At 44.0% G+C, this 16,939-nt stretch overlaps 1 protein-coding gene across 1 annotated transcript; it reads left to right on the top strand.

Annotated features, from left to right (window-relative positions):
- Nucleotides 1-46: 46 nt before the first annotated feature.
- On the top strand, nt 47-14,119 carry LOC146694674 (uncharacterized). The gene is made up of 7 exons (XM_085430934.1): nt 47-250; nt 3,880-4,149; nt 4,771-4,865; nt 5,318-5,474; nt 6,368-6,547; nt 6,808-6,855; nt 7,338-14,119. The coding sequence occupies exons 2-7, from the start codon at nt 4,008-4,010 to the stop codon at nt 8,213-8,215; spliced, it is 1,500 nt and encodes a 499-aa protein (XP_085287060.1). The 5' UTR covers nt 47-250; nt 3,880-4,007; the 3' UTR covers nt 8,216-14,119.
- The last annotated feature ends 2,820 nt before the right edge of the window (nt 14,120-16,939 follow it).

The raw sequence follows: 16,939 nt of genomic DNA, 5'->3' as shown, positions 1-16,939 counted from the left end.
CCGTGTGGCTGAACGTGCAGACTTCGTGAGTTTGGTGACTGGTGTGTTGGGAATGGGAGTGACTGGTGCATACGCTTCTGCGGCACATGGGGGCGCGCAGCGGCCTGAAAATGTTGCGCGTTCGAGGAAGAAGAAGGAAAAAAACCACACGCGCTGCGTGAATAGAGTCTGCGCAATTCGCTTGTTCGCGTCACTCCGAACTTTCGGGAGAACCACGAAGGAAGGAGGGGAGAACAGCGCCATTTGCCTGGTAATTATTTACAGCATATGCGGCCTTTTAAAAAACACTGCACGTCACGCGGAATCCGCAATAGCAGCCCGCACGGGCGGCGTTTTCGCGCAAAGCGTACGAACGTGCTACAGTGCGAAATAAAAGCGTATCGCCGAGCTAGCAGGCGTCTCCTCCAGCTCTGACACCGACAGTTGGAGCGCAAAGACACTGCACAGCTCCGCTTGTAATGTTCGCGATAATCCGGCTCGTGGTTACGGAAATTCGCAGGATTCGCACGTTTCGTCGTTTTCACGCAGCACCGGTTCAGCCCCGCGTAGCTAACAGACGCGGAGGAGTCTGGTGGGCAGCTCCCCGTGTGAACCATCAGGCACGAGCTCAACAAAGACACAGCACGGTCGCAGCTGATTGGTTCGCGTGGGTCACGTGGCCTGGTAGAACGCAATGTTTATCAGGTATTTAATGAGATCTGGAACATTAGTACGCTCTCGTGGATGTTTACAGCCAGCCAATCAGCGCCGGTCCGAACTCCGTGACGTAAACAGAATTCAACAGATTAACTAAAAGAAACAAAGTAACTAATAAAAGCTGCACTGACATGGTTACTTACTTTGTAACTGCTTGATATATGGATACACACATACATGTGTATGTAGAGGAATTTCCTACACACACGTGTGGGTGTCTTTAGGTTTCCTCAGAAAGTAGAAAAAGAATAATTTCTGAAAGACAGGAAAACAGTCATCTATCAGTGTTCGTGTATGTTAAAGTCCAGCCAGGAGGGGGCAGTATGGGGACACGAGCTGAAGGAAAAACGAGATGTTCTCGTCCACAGCCATGAAAGCGGCCCCTGTCCAACACTGCAGGTGGTTTTCCTGAAATCTGCACTGGCTGTTTATGGTTCAGTCACCCTGAAAACAGTCCACAGTCTGCTACGCATGCAGCACTTTTTGTCTGTGTTGCTAATTAAAATTAAGTTTTCACAACATAAAATCCATTTCTCAGAAGTCTTGTGTGTCAAAGGAGGAGACGTAGGTTCGGTTCAGCTGCACAGCTGTGGCTCAGGTGATAACATCTGTGAAGTCCAGTTTTATATGAATTCGTCGCAGTCGCTAAATTTGTATTTTTTTTTTTTTGAAAGTATGTAGAAGGATTTTTGAGAACATAATTTTGTAACCTTTAAATTGTGAGCTGCGGGTACATTTAAAAGTGCCAGTGGATGACTGGACTACCTGCTTCTGCAGTCATTTTTAAAATTGGGAACATACTTGAAACATGCATGAAATATTTATGAAACTGTATGAAGAAAGTTTTGTCTCACAACTTGTAAAAAGAAAATGCCAAATTCTATATTCATCACTTCAAATATATTTGTTTCAGTGGATCAGTTAGTGCCGCTGGGACCAGAAAATTGGTCCAGTGAATAAAAATGTTTTGATTTTTTTCTTTTGTCTGAAGAAATTTAATGGCTTCACAGACTTAGAAGAAACAACAGCTCACAATAGGGGAAAAAAACAATATTGCTCAGATTCCTACAGAAACTACTCACTCCACAGCTTGGTAGCTTGTAATATGAACGTATTAGGTGTACCAGTGCTCTAAATGCTCGAGCCGATGGCGCGATATGGCAACCTCGCTTCTGTCAGTCTGCCCCAGGGCAGCTGTGGCTACAACTGTAGCTGCCTCCACCAGTGTGTATGTGAGAGTGAATGAATAGTGGTATTGTAAAGCGCTTTGGGTGCCTTGAAAAGCGCTATATAAATCCAATCCATTATTATTATTATTATAAACTTGAGTGGGCAGATATACTTGGCTGGCCATTAACATACAAAGCTTGGAGGAATGGGACTGCTATCACTTCCCGTGATCCAAGACAGTAGTTACGCCTCTTTTCCGCTGGTATCTACTCGTCTTAACTCTGTTGTTAGGTTTTTCCATTAGGTAGTAGTACCTGGTACTGGTTACTTTTTTAGTACCTGTTCAGTGGGGGTTGCAAGTAGGGTTGGGTTTAAAAAATAGATTTTCCGATTCAAATCGATTTCAGTTTGAATAATGCGATATGGATTCATTAAATCCTGAGTCGACTTAAATATAAATGTATTTTTCCAGAAATGCCAGAATCTCAGGTTAAAGCTAACGAAACTATTTCAACAACCACCAACAGCTAAAACCGCAAACGATTAAAAAGCAGGTAATCAAAACCGCTTCACGTTTAGAAACATCGTCATGGATACACTCTTGTTTTGGCAGTTTTGCTTCCACCACGATAAAATTACACTTCCTTCACAGCTCTCTCTCTCTCTCTCTCTGTACTCAGAGACCAGTTTAGCATCAAAAATCTGTTTTCTGGATTATTCGCTAGCTTACTACACACCAGTCTACCGTTGTGTACAGCGCTGTCTGCCACACGTGACCTCCGACAAGAAGCCTCGTTTGTGTTCGATCCTAAAGAAATGTAAACTTTTACAAATGATGTCAAATTGCAAAACCCTCAGTTGTGTCTCTCATCAAACCTCTGTAACTTTGCTCTGCTTCACTTCAGCAGCATCAGGTCATGTTCAGATGTTGATTCATGGTTTTCTTCAGTTTTTTTTTCTACTGCAGAATATTTTAAGGTTTTCTGCTATAAAAAGCCAGGACAGGAAAATCTGCTTCATGTTTTTGTGTTTTATCCTCAGTTACTTTGACACAAAGGCATCTGCTCACACCTCTGATGAAGTCTCACAGTGTCAGCCTTGTTTTTATACATAGATATAAAATATGGATGTACGGATAAATGATCAGAATTATAATATTTCTGACTGTCTGAGTCAAAATCAAATTGAATCATATCGGCACCTTGTGAATCAGAATTGAATCGGTCATGGAAATCCTTGACGATAACCAGCCCTAGTTGCAAAAATGTGACGTCGACAGACTGCATGCTGGTGACTGGCCAGGCTGTGGCGTTGCTCGCTGAGTCATGAGATTGTCTCCTTCAAAGAAATCAAAACTGCTATTTTTGAATCTCGGCCACAAATAGCCACACAACATCCAACACTCTGGTCCCCGAGTCTGACAGAAAGCCAGAGACTGAGCAGCAGGTGTAGCATCACCTCGAAATCCTCTTTTTGTGTTTGTGTCATATAAACATGACATCACAAGACTTTCAGCCACGTTACTTTGATGACCACATGCACATTTAGGTGGTGCTCGTTTGCAGTGTAAATCTGATCAGTCAAATCGAGTCATGGAGTCCATCCGACCCAGGCCTGCATCACAGCATGGGAAAATATGAGACAGGAAGCAGCACAACTAGCTGATTAGCAATGACTGAATTTTCAGAATAAGAGCGAGGGTTAGGAGACTGTTGAGTGTAACTCAATGATGTTATTATCTTACATGGATTAAATCTCACATTAGTCAAAATGTACTCATCTGTTTATGCTGAAATTTAAAGTTATTTTGTATAAAATGAAAAGATAAACTTTGATCTGCACAAAAGCTTATTAAGGAGCTTATTTAGAGCAATAATAAGGAATAGTTTTTAAACGGAGGGAAATATTTTGTATGCTTATGAAGCAGAGATGCTATTTCTGCCTGCTTATAATTCATTTTATCCTCCATATTTCTTTTCTTTCATCGTTTTTTCCTTTGTGTTTTTTCTGCAGGTCCTGTGCAGTCAGCCAGGCGTGTCTAGTCCCGACTGGCAGCTGGATCAGGATCAGCTAGTCGTGGAGGGCGGTGAATTTGGACTCGGTCTCTGTTTTAGTGGGCCGTCCGAGGCAGCGGTGGAGCCATGTCAGCCACGTGGCGTGAGGACGATGAGGAACTGAGGGTGGGAGGAGTAAAAGGAGCATTGAAAGCCAAAACGAGGTTCTCCTTCACTGAGGTCAAGCTGCTGCTGGAGGCGGTGAAGAGGAACAGATACATCATCCTCAGTGAGTAGGAATAAAAAAGTAGATTAGTTCTTTTCTATTTAGGAGGAAAGTCTTTGAGGAGCTGTTCGTAATAAAACGTGTGCCGTTGAGGCCATTCTGGTACGACCTACTGACCGTCCTGTTGGTCGTGTTTATCATGCGAGTGTTGAGCTCCTCAAATCTCTCATCACATAGGCTGATGGATGCCAGCTTCGCCACCTTGGGCTGCATTTGGTGACAGTGATCTGTATTCTGCTGCAAAATGCACTCCAGCCGACTGGCAGCAGGTGGAGAGCTGCTTCTGATGCTGCTCTGTCGTCCTGCTCAGAGAGGCTGCAGTCAGAATCCCTCCATCCTTTTGTTTTTGTCATCACGGCGTTTGGGCAGTTAAAACACAGAGGGACATTTTTTAATATTGTTTAGTTCAGGAACCCCTGACACCACTGATACAATCAGTCAGATGTCAAACATAACATTTGATTTTATTGTGAAGTTACAGGATGTTTTACTGGTCAGTCTGCCCTCTCTCTGTTTTTAGTGCACTGTGCTTTTAAAGATCCTTACCAGCAGAGGGAGCACGTGGGTCACCTTTTACAGCACTGCTGTGATTTAATACTTGAGACTGATTCGTTCTCTCTGTAGGGAAGTTTAACCAAGGTGTGTCGGCTGAAACGAAGAAACAGACGTGGGTCGAGATCACCAATCAGATCAACGGTCTGGGAGAGAATCACAGAGAGGTTTGTTTTACATCATTCTCAGCTCCAGAAAGTCCTTCGAAAGATGATTTGTGAAGTTGGCACAGTTCAGAGAAGCCCTGATCTGTCCTTCAACGTTTTGTTTTTCTGCATTACGTTATTAATTTATTCAAAGTCATGTAAAAAGAATCAGTTCTCCCAGATGAGCGAATTAATAGATAAGGCCGTTCAGTCCTGCCACACCATGCTGCCCTCTGCTGTTTGAACACAAAGGCTGTATAAAACCTTTGCAGTTATACTCATACCAAACTTAACAATCACATAAGCTGAAAGTCTTCACTTCAGGATGCGATAGATTTATTTTTTTTATCGTTTGTGCTTCATAAACGACCGGCGGATTGTCGACAGTAGTTTAAGAACTTGCAGCAGTTGCAGGCAGTGTGATGGATGCGATATGTCACTCAGCACTCCTCAAAGGTTTTGTTTCCACTCAGGTGCGTCAGATCATGAAGAAATGGGCAGACCTCAAATGTGATGGGAAGCGACGCATTGCAGCGCTGCGGGGTCCCAACGGCACAACCCTGAGGAAGAAGAAACTGGGCCCCGTGGAGAGGATGGTCCATAAGATACTGATGATGAGTCCTAGAGGAGGTGAGGCGAGGCATAGAGCAACACAGGGTTTAATCAGATTGTCCATTTTCTTTCTTGGGAAGGTTTCTAAGTGAGTGAAGTGACCCAGAAGTATCAGAGTTTCAGCCACAATAACAGCTGTTCAACTCTCCAAATCCGAAGGAAAGGCGCTTCACTGCTGCCTCCTTTCGCAAAGGATGCACTAAAATCCATCCTTTAGGAAAGGAAACAAGATGATGCCATCCAGCCCGTGATGAAAACACATGTTAGTTTAGTTTCACTTCACTGCTTTATAAATTCTTTAATGTAATAGTCCTTTTTACCTCATAAAAGGCTGATGTTCTTCAGAGATTAGTCTCACCCCAAGCTGCCGTCATGTCACTGCACGCGTTGGCGTTTCAACCAGACCTCATTTTTGTTTGTTTTTCAGAAGTTTGTCTCGACTTCACAGGTTTCTCCTGGTTTTTCTCACTGTGCCACTCAGCTGTCAGTGACCCAGCACCTGCTAGTGAGGTGATCTGTTGTGTTTTTATCAGCCTGCCGGGGGCTGTGTACTTCCTGGGTCAAGTGCTGAAAGTCTAGAGAAGCGTTGTACTCAGCACTGCCCCTAGAGGCTAAGGAAAACACTGCATGCACAAACTGACTTCCTGAACTAAGTAATCTGTCTGATGTATTCTTTGCTGCTGCAGCTGGAAGCTGATCACATTACTGGCAGCCAATCAGCAGATGCGCTCTGTCCGCTGCCTCTCAAAGGCATTTCACTTTGCAGGATGGTGCTGCATTGTTAGCGTGGTCAGTGTAAAACTGAGAGAGGAGGTTACAGTGATATTTAAAAAAAGGCATCAGATATATCTATGAGGATCCGTCCAGTCAGAGTATCAGAATTTACTCAGATTTCATGTGTTGGTTTTCAGACGGCGACAGCGACCTGGACCTGGGAGAAGACGACGACTTCTCAAAGATGTGCAGTAAAGGGCTACCCTCCAGCAGTTCCCCCTACTCCTACCTCAGTCTGACAGACGGCACTCACACTTTATCAGGAGGACCCTCTTTTGAAATTTCACCTCTCTCCTCACCTGAAAAAGAACTTGGCGGTGAGTAAAGAAAAAGCTCTGGCAGCTCGATCGAGGGTTATTTGGACCAGACTCTGAGGTGTAAACCATGGAGCTTCAGGGTCCTGTTTTACATTTAATATAAATATGAAACGGTTGGTTGTGAGACTGATCTCCCATCGTCACCGACGTACAAATCGATTGTTTAAGAAGAGAAAAAAAAGTTCTTATATCCAGTTCAGATGTCAAAGCCTTCTTGAGGCCTTCTTGGACATTTTCATGACGTTCTCATGTTTTTGCAGGAGATCCTTTCCACTCCTCGTCTGACTTTGACCTGGGTGACGATGGAGGTAAGGACACTGTTGATACTTATTTTTTAAACCATGCAGTCCAACGTTTGGCTGCAAGTGTTAAAAATCATACATAATGTGCATTAAATGAATATGAATCAGGCATGACGTGGGTGTTTGAAAATGTTGTGAGGTCCTGTAAACTTCCTGCTTTCATTTGGCACAAGCATGAATGTCATACCTGAGCCTCGGCCATAATCTGATGGAGGCAGTGAAGTGAGGAATAAGAAATGAAAACCCTGAACATTCATCTTCTAGATTTGTGCGTTTCTTAGAAATTCCTGTAAAATGTGGAGAAACAAAGATGGTTTACTGCGTGTAGAAACACGATGTAAACATCTCAACGGTGCGGTTTCTTCTGTCCTCGTTTTAATCTGGTGACAGCATCAATGACAGTAATGAGAGTTTGCATCACCCTGCATGTTTCAGTGCTGCTCCTTTAAAGAATAAACTGATCCTCCTGTGGCGTTTGTCCTTCACAGAACAAATGATGGATTTTGATGAAAACGACGACTCCATGTTCTCCTACCCTTCCTCCGTCCGGCCACCCCCCACCTCCCTCGATCCTCTGCCCGATAACGCCCTGATGAGGGTGAAGCCCGTCTACACGTACTCCCGAAGCAGCAACGGCCAGAGCCAAACCATCCAGAACTCCTCCTCCTCCAGCAGACCTCCACCCGGACCTTCCTCCTCCTCAGTGGCTTCCACGTCCTCTGGCTTTCCTTTGGCTTCTGATTCAGAAGCTGCTTCATCCTCTGCTGTCCCCCCACCATCACGGTCCCCCAGCACCTCCAACAGACCTGGCTCCGCCCTCCCTGCTCCCTCTTCATTCCCTCCTCCATCATCTTCCTCTGCACCTGCTGCAGCCAATGGTGCTTCCTCTCACCCTCGACCTTCTACCTCAATTCCACCACCTGAAGCTTCCTCCGCGTTCTCAACAGTCACCTCTGCCACTATTTCCTCTTCTTCTCGAAGCCAGCCTCCTCCCTCCTCCTCCATCTTTCCACGCAGTGCTCCCACCTCAGGCTCAAGCCTATCGGACCCTCTCCCAGCTGGAGCGTCCTCACGCAGGGCACACGAGCAGGTCGCCCAGGTGGCGTCTCAAAGCCTGCAGCAGCAGCGGGCCAGCAGGATGCTCCTGACCTCGGTGTCTCAGTCTCTGGAGACGTTGGCTCAATCGGTCCAGCTGCTCGTGGAGAGCCAGCATGAGTTCGTGCAGGAGTCCCTGCAGCTCCAGCGGGAGACCGTGGACATCCTGAGGGATTTCTCCAACACTGCACTAACCATGCTGAGAGACAAGGCCAGCAGCGGGCAGCTGGCCCACCATCACCACCGACATCATCCCGCCTCGCACTTCTGAAACCCAGAGGGAGAAAGGACAGGTTTGAGCAGTGCGAGGAGCTTCTCATCAGTCGGGAGTCTTTCTGGTGGGTGTTCCTGTTTGCTGCACACAAAAGCTGCTTTCCACTGGTGACTCGAGCACACGCAGATTTAGGCCCAGAGCTCAATTTTATTTATGTGCCTAAATCCTGTTTTGTTGTTTTCCCTTTTTCTAGTTTTATTTGTGTCAAATTCTAAAAGTTTTCCACACTGTAATAATCAGCATTTCTAAAGGTGCTGAGCTGCTGTAGTCTCACAACCGCCGTGAACATTTCCACACAAACCCAGAGTGACCGAGCGCATTTACAGGAGATGATACACTACGTGGTGCAAGGACACGATCTGCAGTTTGATAATTCTGCTTCCTGTGTGGACATGAGAGGAGAACACTAACCCTGCATCTGATCTCCAGAGCCAGGCTCAAGAGTCACGGCGCTCTTAAACTCAGACTGGCTCCTTTTCAGTTTCCTGAAACACCAGAGGAGCAACACCTGGGGACAGGTGGGACAGGTGCTTCATGTCTGTAGTAAATTAGGATAAATTGTTGAGCAGAAGGAACCTTTTTTTGGGGGTTACTGCTGAATTTCGCTGCTGCTGATGAAACTTTAGCTGTAATTGACCAATAGATGAACTGAATCTCTTTCCCTCATTAAAAACAAACAGTTCTCTTTTGGTAATCTGTGTAATCTGCTTACAGAATGCATTCATGCACAAAATCAGATAAACTTCACTGTAGACACAAACAACACACCCAGAGCGTGCAGCATAATAAAGTACCTAAAACAGGAGGCAGCAGATATTAACGACTGATTCACAAACTGGTTCCCTTTAACCCAGTCAGGGTCTAAGCAGCCGTGCAGTTTTCAATAGAAGCTCCGCCTTTTATTGAACAAAGCTATAAAATTGCAAATGTGCAACCCAACAGTATCCAAAGTTTCCTGACTGTAAACCATTACAGGAGGATTAACTGCTGCAGGTGACCGTGACACCGCATCATAATGTAAATGGGAAAAACAAATGTGAGCTGACAGAGTCTCTTATATCTTTATAAATGTACTTTTGCAGCCTGGGCACCTTCTTTGTGTGCTTCCTGAAACTAACATAAATCAGATATTGTAGCTCTGTAACTTGTGCTGTGGCTCACACGTGAATCTTTAACTTATTTGCCTGTTTTAAGGACGGAGAAAAGCAAAGTTTCACAAAACGTTAAGAAGTCCAGTCGCTTTTCTTTCGAGGCTCTTTAGAGTACCGTGCCTTGCACTTAGGGAGGAACACCCTTCGACTGGAGTATGAAAATCAAGAATCAAGGAAACTAGCAGATTATAGAAACCATCTCCGTTTCCACCTAAGATGCACACAAAGCAGACTTATTTCCAAGAGTTTGCACCTTGGATCCACGGTGAGGCGACACAGAATGCCGTTGTTTCTGTGGAGAGCACAAAACCAACTTCTAGGTGAAAGGATGGGACGGGTCACTATAGATGCACTCCACAACAAGATCAGATTCTGCAGGAACTCAAACCCATACTCTCTCCTATGTTAGAAGACATTTTTGGGTTTGTGGACAAGGCTAAGCTCACATTTAAGGAAAAGTAAGACAACTCCAAAAATTCCATACTTCCCTAACACAAACTTATATTTCCCAGTCTAGACAATACAAACAAGAACAGGAAGACGTCACAGCCGAGGACAGTCAGGAAAAATGGGTGACGAACTTTTCAGGCAGGACTCTCACTGAAGCTGAACAGGAGATGCCAGCCAAACGACTCAGTTTTTGCCATTTCTCCACAACAGCTGCCCGTAGTGGATGACATCACAGCCACGGAAACCGCCATAAGGATTAATAAAGTAACAACCCGAAGCAGCGAATCAGGGTGAAGGTTTCACCCACCCTCTCCACTACAAAAGTTCCTCCATCTAACCTCACGATACAAGAAAAGAAGGCCGTCGCTGAGCAAAGATCAACTTCAAGAAACTTTAAGAAATCCAGTCACTTTTCTTTCCAAGCTGCTTAAAGTCTGTTTTCTAAATGCTGGGTGTCCCCTCTGTAAACCTGCACCAGGACGTGGCTGTAGTCCATTTATATTTATAACTGCTTATAACAAGCAGAAGTGGGCTGAGGACAGAACCCTGTGGAACACCTGTCAGAGGTTACTTTTCATTATTGGAGAACAACATCACGTTTCCCAATTAGATACGATTTAAACTTATTTTTTCTAATAAAATCCTGCAGTAAGCTTAGAAAGTTCATGTCATGGTTTAATGTGTCAGATGCCTTTTTAAGACGGAGAAAAACCAACACACGATTGAAGTTGTTCAATCAGAAGTGACCGTCTCTGTGGAATAATGAGCTTTCTGATTATTCCACTGATTCCCACTTTAGATGCAAAGGTTAGGAAGTTGCAAAAAGGAAGGCTTTACTTCCTGTGTCAGGGCACGTTAACGCTGTAGAGACGGTGCCCACAGTGTTTTCGCTGTGGGGTGGTTCTCACCTTTACCTGTCATTTAAAAGGTGGAACTGGGAGGCATCAGCAGCACAGCTGCAGCTTAAACAGGGGAGAACTTGAGCCTCCTCGTGCCAAAGCTCACTTCCTGTTAGACGTCTACTATCAACTATTCTTCTAGCCCAGATTTAATTTAGATAACAGCGCAGTGTCAGTCGTGCCCAGTATTTAGATGTTTCCTATGGAGTTATTGTGGATTTAAATCCCAGCTACAAAGATTTAAACGTCTGAATGTCTGCATTTCCAGCCGGTTGTTGGCAGGTGCTGTAAATCTTATTTAATGTAGTTCAAAATCCTGCTTTCTTTAAACTTTGCATTCCCAGGGACTGTTGAAACCTTTACTCGATTTTCTCCTTGACATAAACCAGTGAATAGAGTTGAGTTGATAAACAATATTAATAAACTGTCTTGTAGCAGTATTATTACTCTTCCATTTTCTGGAAAATAAAGACCGAGCTTCCACCTTAACCATCACTTTAAAGGCTCAGTCACACATCAGCACTGAATCAATGCTTGATGAATGTTCCAGGCAGTCAAACATCTCTGCTAAATTTCTCGTCAGCCGTCGTGGCCTTTGCACGAAGAAGTGATTCTCTCTTCTGCAAGAGTTTATTCCACTAACACCAAACTTCTTTGCTTATACTGGTTTTCATTCTCCGTGTGATTATAGTTTATTCTGGTGTCCACTCAGTTTTTCAAACTGCTGCTGTACCAGAACAAAACACCTACTGCGGCTTTTTAAGTGGTATAGATGTAAAATAATGTCGGCCACAAGTAGAGTTGATGGACCAAAAAATCCAAAATGAATGAAAGCAAAGAACAAACAAAACAAGAAATTCAAGAAACATCCAACAGAACCAGGTCAATAAAATAAAATCTATAAATGAGTAAAAAAAATTGCTCGTTAAACGTTAACATGTTAAAATATTTAACTTTACAGCAGAAATAAATATTTACAGCCAACTATAGAAAACAGCTTTTATCTTTTAAATAGGTGACGTACAGCTGGCTCTGCAGAGGAGACCGACTGAGACGTCTGCTTCAGTTTCAGTCAGTGAAATTCTTGCATTTTGTAATTCTGTTGCTCATCACTAATCAGCTGGTGTTTGTCTTTGCATTCTCCAAAACAACAAATCTTGAAAATGTGGAGATCAGAAAGCAGCGAGCGTGGATGTGACTGTCCTGAATATTCAGTCTGTAGCAGGACATCAAACTTGTTTTACACTGTGGGCCACATGAAGCCCAATTTGATCTAATCTGGCTTAATAACCTGTAAAAAAAGATTAAGGATGAAATTTGTAGAACTACAGAAAAATCCCAGTCAGCTCGTTGCCCAAAACACAACTTCTCTCAATTTTTTTTTATAATACTGTGGACCAGCTGCAAGAAATAGAGGCTTTATTATTTAATGAAATATTGTCAATAAAAAAACAAACAAAAGAACTCTATCATATAATGACTTGTCTTTTACTTTAGTGTATGGCAGGCTATCATCTTTGTCAGTAAGACGATTTAAAACTAACCGAACTTTATCACCTTCTTTGGAATTTTAGTTTTTTGGGCAGCTTCCAGGCGGGCAGATGAGGCCCTGTGCTGGTCTGGTACTGTGTGTTTGACATCCATGTCTACAGTATGCAGCACAAAGTTCAAGCAAAAAGTTTTTAAGGACGAAGTTGTTGAACTAGAGAAGATTTAACAGATGATCCGGGCAGAGGGAGTGGGAGGAAGAAGAACAGCAGAGAGTCTGAAGCAGAAATAAAAAGAAACACATGGACTCATCACTGAACTACAATAAAACTCGAGCGGTAGTCTTTTAGTTTTCAGGCTGTGTTCAGTACGATCTCACCTGGATGTCACCAGATTACAGACGGCAACAACGTCAGGTGTTTGAAATCAATTATGCTGAACCGTTTATTTTGACCTTTGTTTCTTTGCATTATAAGTGTGGACCACTGCTGTCCTTGTATTTATTCATCAGAGATCTGTCTGTTAGAGCCTGAATATTCAAATCAGTTCAGACCCTACAGTAATGCAGAGAAAACTGACCCTCCACGTGTCAACAGTGGGAAGGAAAACCTCCGTCAGAACCAGGATCGAGGCGAGGAGGCCATCTGCAAAAATCTGCCTTGATATAAGAAGGAAATAAGTTCTAACAGTGACCAGAAGAAAACCACTCCTCTCACACTGGAGTTATGCTACACAAGAATTGATCTTTTCCAGGTGGATTAGTGGGCTGGGAGTGGGAAGCCCAGGACACCACGGAGTTATCAGATCAGCTTGGTTATAGACGAGAAAAGGTGGGTCACTCAGAGGAATGACATCATCAGTCTTGCATCTTGTTAAGAAAAAGTTTTCAACCACTGTAACACTCCGCTAACACAAGGCCCAGCGTTAGCGGGGAGAGACCTTCCTCCTGGGAATGTTCCTCCTCTCCAGGTCCTCCATGCTTCCACCAGGCTGGCTGCTTCCTAATTGCACAGTGAGCTTTTCCTTCTGAGACCCACACAGAAACAGGTTCCCAGTGCACACATGACCTGATTAAAAATGGATCCTCCTTCCAATGATGAGTAGATTATTTAAAAAAAACAGAAGCAGTGAGTCTCAACACCGGTTTCCTGTTTCCCCTTTCTAGAGAAGGGCCGCAAACCCACAACATTCATCTACCCCGGTACTCGACTCCAAATAGCTAGCAGCTGGATTAGAGGAGAATTTTAACTCCCACATATCTGAAAACACGGATCCAGTGTTTTGTAGGAGATTGGGAGATGGCTTAGTGGGTCAGCATTCAGCAGTGATGGAGCACTGGTACCAGTACAGACCTTACTGCACGCATCGGTAAATGGCAGATGTGACTGCTGTAACCACAGATTCAGTTTTCAGTCAGTGAACATTCATATATTCTCAAACAGTTTTTAATTTTCAGGGAGGTCCTTACAGAGCGTGTACAGACATGCAGCACGTTAGCTTCTTTTCCCGATAATAAATCAATGTGCACAAAAGCGCAGGTGAATGATCAATCAGCTTCCTCTGAAACATTTGTAGAAGATTCTACGGATCTCAATTGGATAATGAAAGGGTTTCTACAGAAGCCAAAAACAGTTGCTGTGAAAATAATTGTTAAAACTGCATCCACTTAAACCTACAGACCAGTCAGTGACCCTGGCAACCACTGGTTGCTGGGTATCAGTAGAGTTAAACTGGCTGTTGACAGGTTGCTGTGCTTTTATGTCTTGTCTGCAAATACTTGCAAACTACTCACCAAGTGTTAGTGAAACTGTGAAAAGTACAACTCAAACAGGAAATGGAGAGTGTGACCTTCAAAGTAAAAGCTGTGTCCTCTGGATCATGTTAGATTAGATTAGATAAAACTTTATTAATCCCTCTGGGAAATTTGGTTTCCAATAGCACAGCACCGACCGAAGTTACAGAATGTGAGCAGAAATATACCATATATACACATATGTAACTACAGAGACATATATAAATACAGTGTACAAAAGGAAAATAGAATAAATAGGAGTAAGAATACAAGGGAATTGCACATTACAAGTATTGTGAGTCTATTGCATCGTTAGATATTAACAAAAAGTATTCCACAGTGAAGAGGCACTACAGCTTAGTTGTTCCCCCTCCTTTGTCCTCCTGTCTCCCCTCCCTCTCCCCTCCAGAGAGGAGTTAAACAGTCTGATGGCGTGTGGGACAAAGGAGTTTTTAAGTCTGTTGGTTCTTGTCTTTGTGAGAAGCAACCTGTCACTGAACAGACTCTTCTGGTTGTTAATGGCCGTGTGCAGAGGATGCCCAGCATTGTTCATAATGTCCAGCAGTTTCTTTAGTGTCCTTTTCTCTGCCACTGTCACCAGAGTGTCCAGCTTCATGCCGACCACAGAGCTAGCCTTCCTGATTAGTTTTTCCAGCCTGGATGAGTCCTTCTTTAGTTTGTTAGTTGTTAGTTTTACATTGAAGGCGAACGCTCTCCATTTCTTGTTTGAATTGTAGTTTCTTGGCGAGCAGTTGGAGAGTGTTTGTAGACAAGTCAACATCTTCCATACAAACCACAGGTGACGATGACTGTTTGCTATTGACCACACCAGTCAAAGAGGGTTTCTGTGTAGCTACCAGTTAAGGTCATTATTCCCTAGTGACCAGTGGTTACCAAGCAGCACCTAGGCTTGTGACACTGAGGCCTTAAATTAGGGGTGAGGGAACTCCAGGCCTCAAGGGCTGGTGTCCTGCAGGTTTCAGATGTGTCCTAATAGTGTGAATGCCTCACAGGCCTGGGGTTCTCCACCCCTGCCTTAGCTGTTGGATTTGGGAGGGAGGATGTAGTTACCATTTTATTTAGTGGATTCGCTGAAAAAATACTAATACCCCCATGGTTGTATTTTAATCTTTTGCCTTAATTACTGCTAAAAGTAGTTGAGCAGTCAAACAAGAGCACTGGGGACCCGACCCGACCATAATTTCAGAATTTATACAGGAGATAGTTTTAAAGGATGCATCATTGTAAGGAATCCCAAAGGGCATCAGAGAGAAATAACCTTATAAACCCGAGGCTGTACTGGATTAGAACTAGATTCTTTTCCTTTGATGCAAAAACTTGATGTATTACTGATTTGATTGGGGAAAAGTGTAGGAAAGTGGTCCAAGTACGTAGTTCTTCTCTTTAAACTTGGTGACAGATTCTGTTTCTTCTTTGCTCTTTTCTGCAAAGTTGTTCAAATGAGTTCCCTGCAGATGAGTATTTTTGGAAAATTGGGGGGAAATAGGGACCCAGAAGTCAGTACTGGGGATATGAGTGTTGAGGCAGATGAACAGAAAAGTGCTTTAGTAGCAGCTTTTCCCAGTACGAGCGGTTAGATATTACTTTTCCTTCAGGAGGCACACAGCGGTCGAGATAACAAGGCAGATTGATGCTCGTGTAGAAGGGTCAGCATATCTTTCATCATGGGTCCCATTTCAGTGCCCGAGGAAGCTGTCGAGAGCAAAGAGGCGTTAGCCGGGGCTGAGAAGGAAGATTGTTTTATTCCTGAAATGAATAACTCTAATTTGGGTGGTTGGAGCTTCAGAGGAAACCTGCAGTAGGTGTTTATTGAGAAATAAGAGCCCCGAGACACATGGATGCTCCTCCGGCTGTTCGGGAGTGTCAGAGGCAGCAGATGGGGAGTCTCTTTCTTCCAAGTACTGATCCAGTTGGAATGAGGGCTCATCTGGTGGCTCAACCACACCTGCTGAAGTGTGATAGAGCTGTACTGATTAAACATGCATCTACACACATTTCTGTCAGAAATCTGGTTTTGTGTTAACGTAAAAAAGCAAACAGGGCAGGAAACTGTGTGGCTAGGGTTGTGAGGAACATGCATGAGTTTGTGCAGCTTGCTAGCTAACAGCAAACCACAGGCTGTAACTTTTAAAAGTTCTTAGCAAGACCGCCGTTATTGTTCTCACACTCGAGATAAAGAACCCAAGCAGAGAAGAAGCACTGTGTGTCCTGTATGTGAGGTCAGCCTCGCCCACCTCCCTGCCTGAACGGGGACCCAGTGTGGGCCGGGCCGTCGGTCTTTAATCCGCAGAAGATTATAAACAAGATGAATCAATGGCTCTGTCTGAAGATGCCCTCTCAGCTACTCAGTGACTGTGTTAAAGTTTTGAACCACACAGGGACAAATCTTACATATCCTCAACCAAATCCTCCCTTTTTAAAATGATCTATCAAATATCTAAGGTTCATATTAAACATGGCCACAGTTTCAAACGATGGTGTCAGTGTATGTTCCAGTAATCCCAGTGAAACGACTGCTCAGGCTGCGGCACTTTTTTCTAGTCTTGGCTCTGTATGACGCAGCAGCCCGTCCACCATGTGCCAAACCTGCTTGTTATGGGCTGATCCAGTGAAAGCTAGCTTACAGAAGCAGCTAATGTTTATATAATAAAGATTACAGCGGGTTTTGTTGGATTTGTAGTGCACATATGTAACATTTTTGCACTCATGTTATAAGGCCCTCACTATGTGCCTGTGATTCTGTTCATGTGGACGTAGCGTTTTCAGTGGGAAAAACGTCACTGACAGAGGCCCCTCCTCCATTCAGAGATGGTCTTTCCCTTTTCACGTAAATGGCCTCCTTGACTCCGCCCTCAAACCAGCGTTCCTCCCTGTCCAGGATGTGTACATCCTCATCATTGAAAGAGTGTCCACTGGCCTG

This window comes from Copadichromis virginalis, linkage group LG14, assembly GCF_057382275.1.
Source record: "Copadichromis virginalis isolate Kocher_CV1m ecotype Utaka linkage group LG14, C_Virginalis_male_GT1.1, whole genome shotgun sequence".
Taxonomy (NCBI): domain Eukaryota; kingdom Metazoa; phylum Chordata; class Actinopteri; order Cichliformes; family Cichlidae; genus Copadichromis; species Copadichromis virginalis.
Note: the sequence above shows the minus strand (reverse complement) of the source record. Positions and strands in the feature narration are given on the sequence as shown.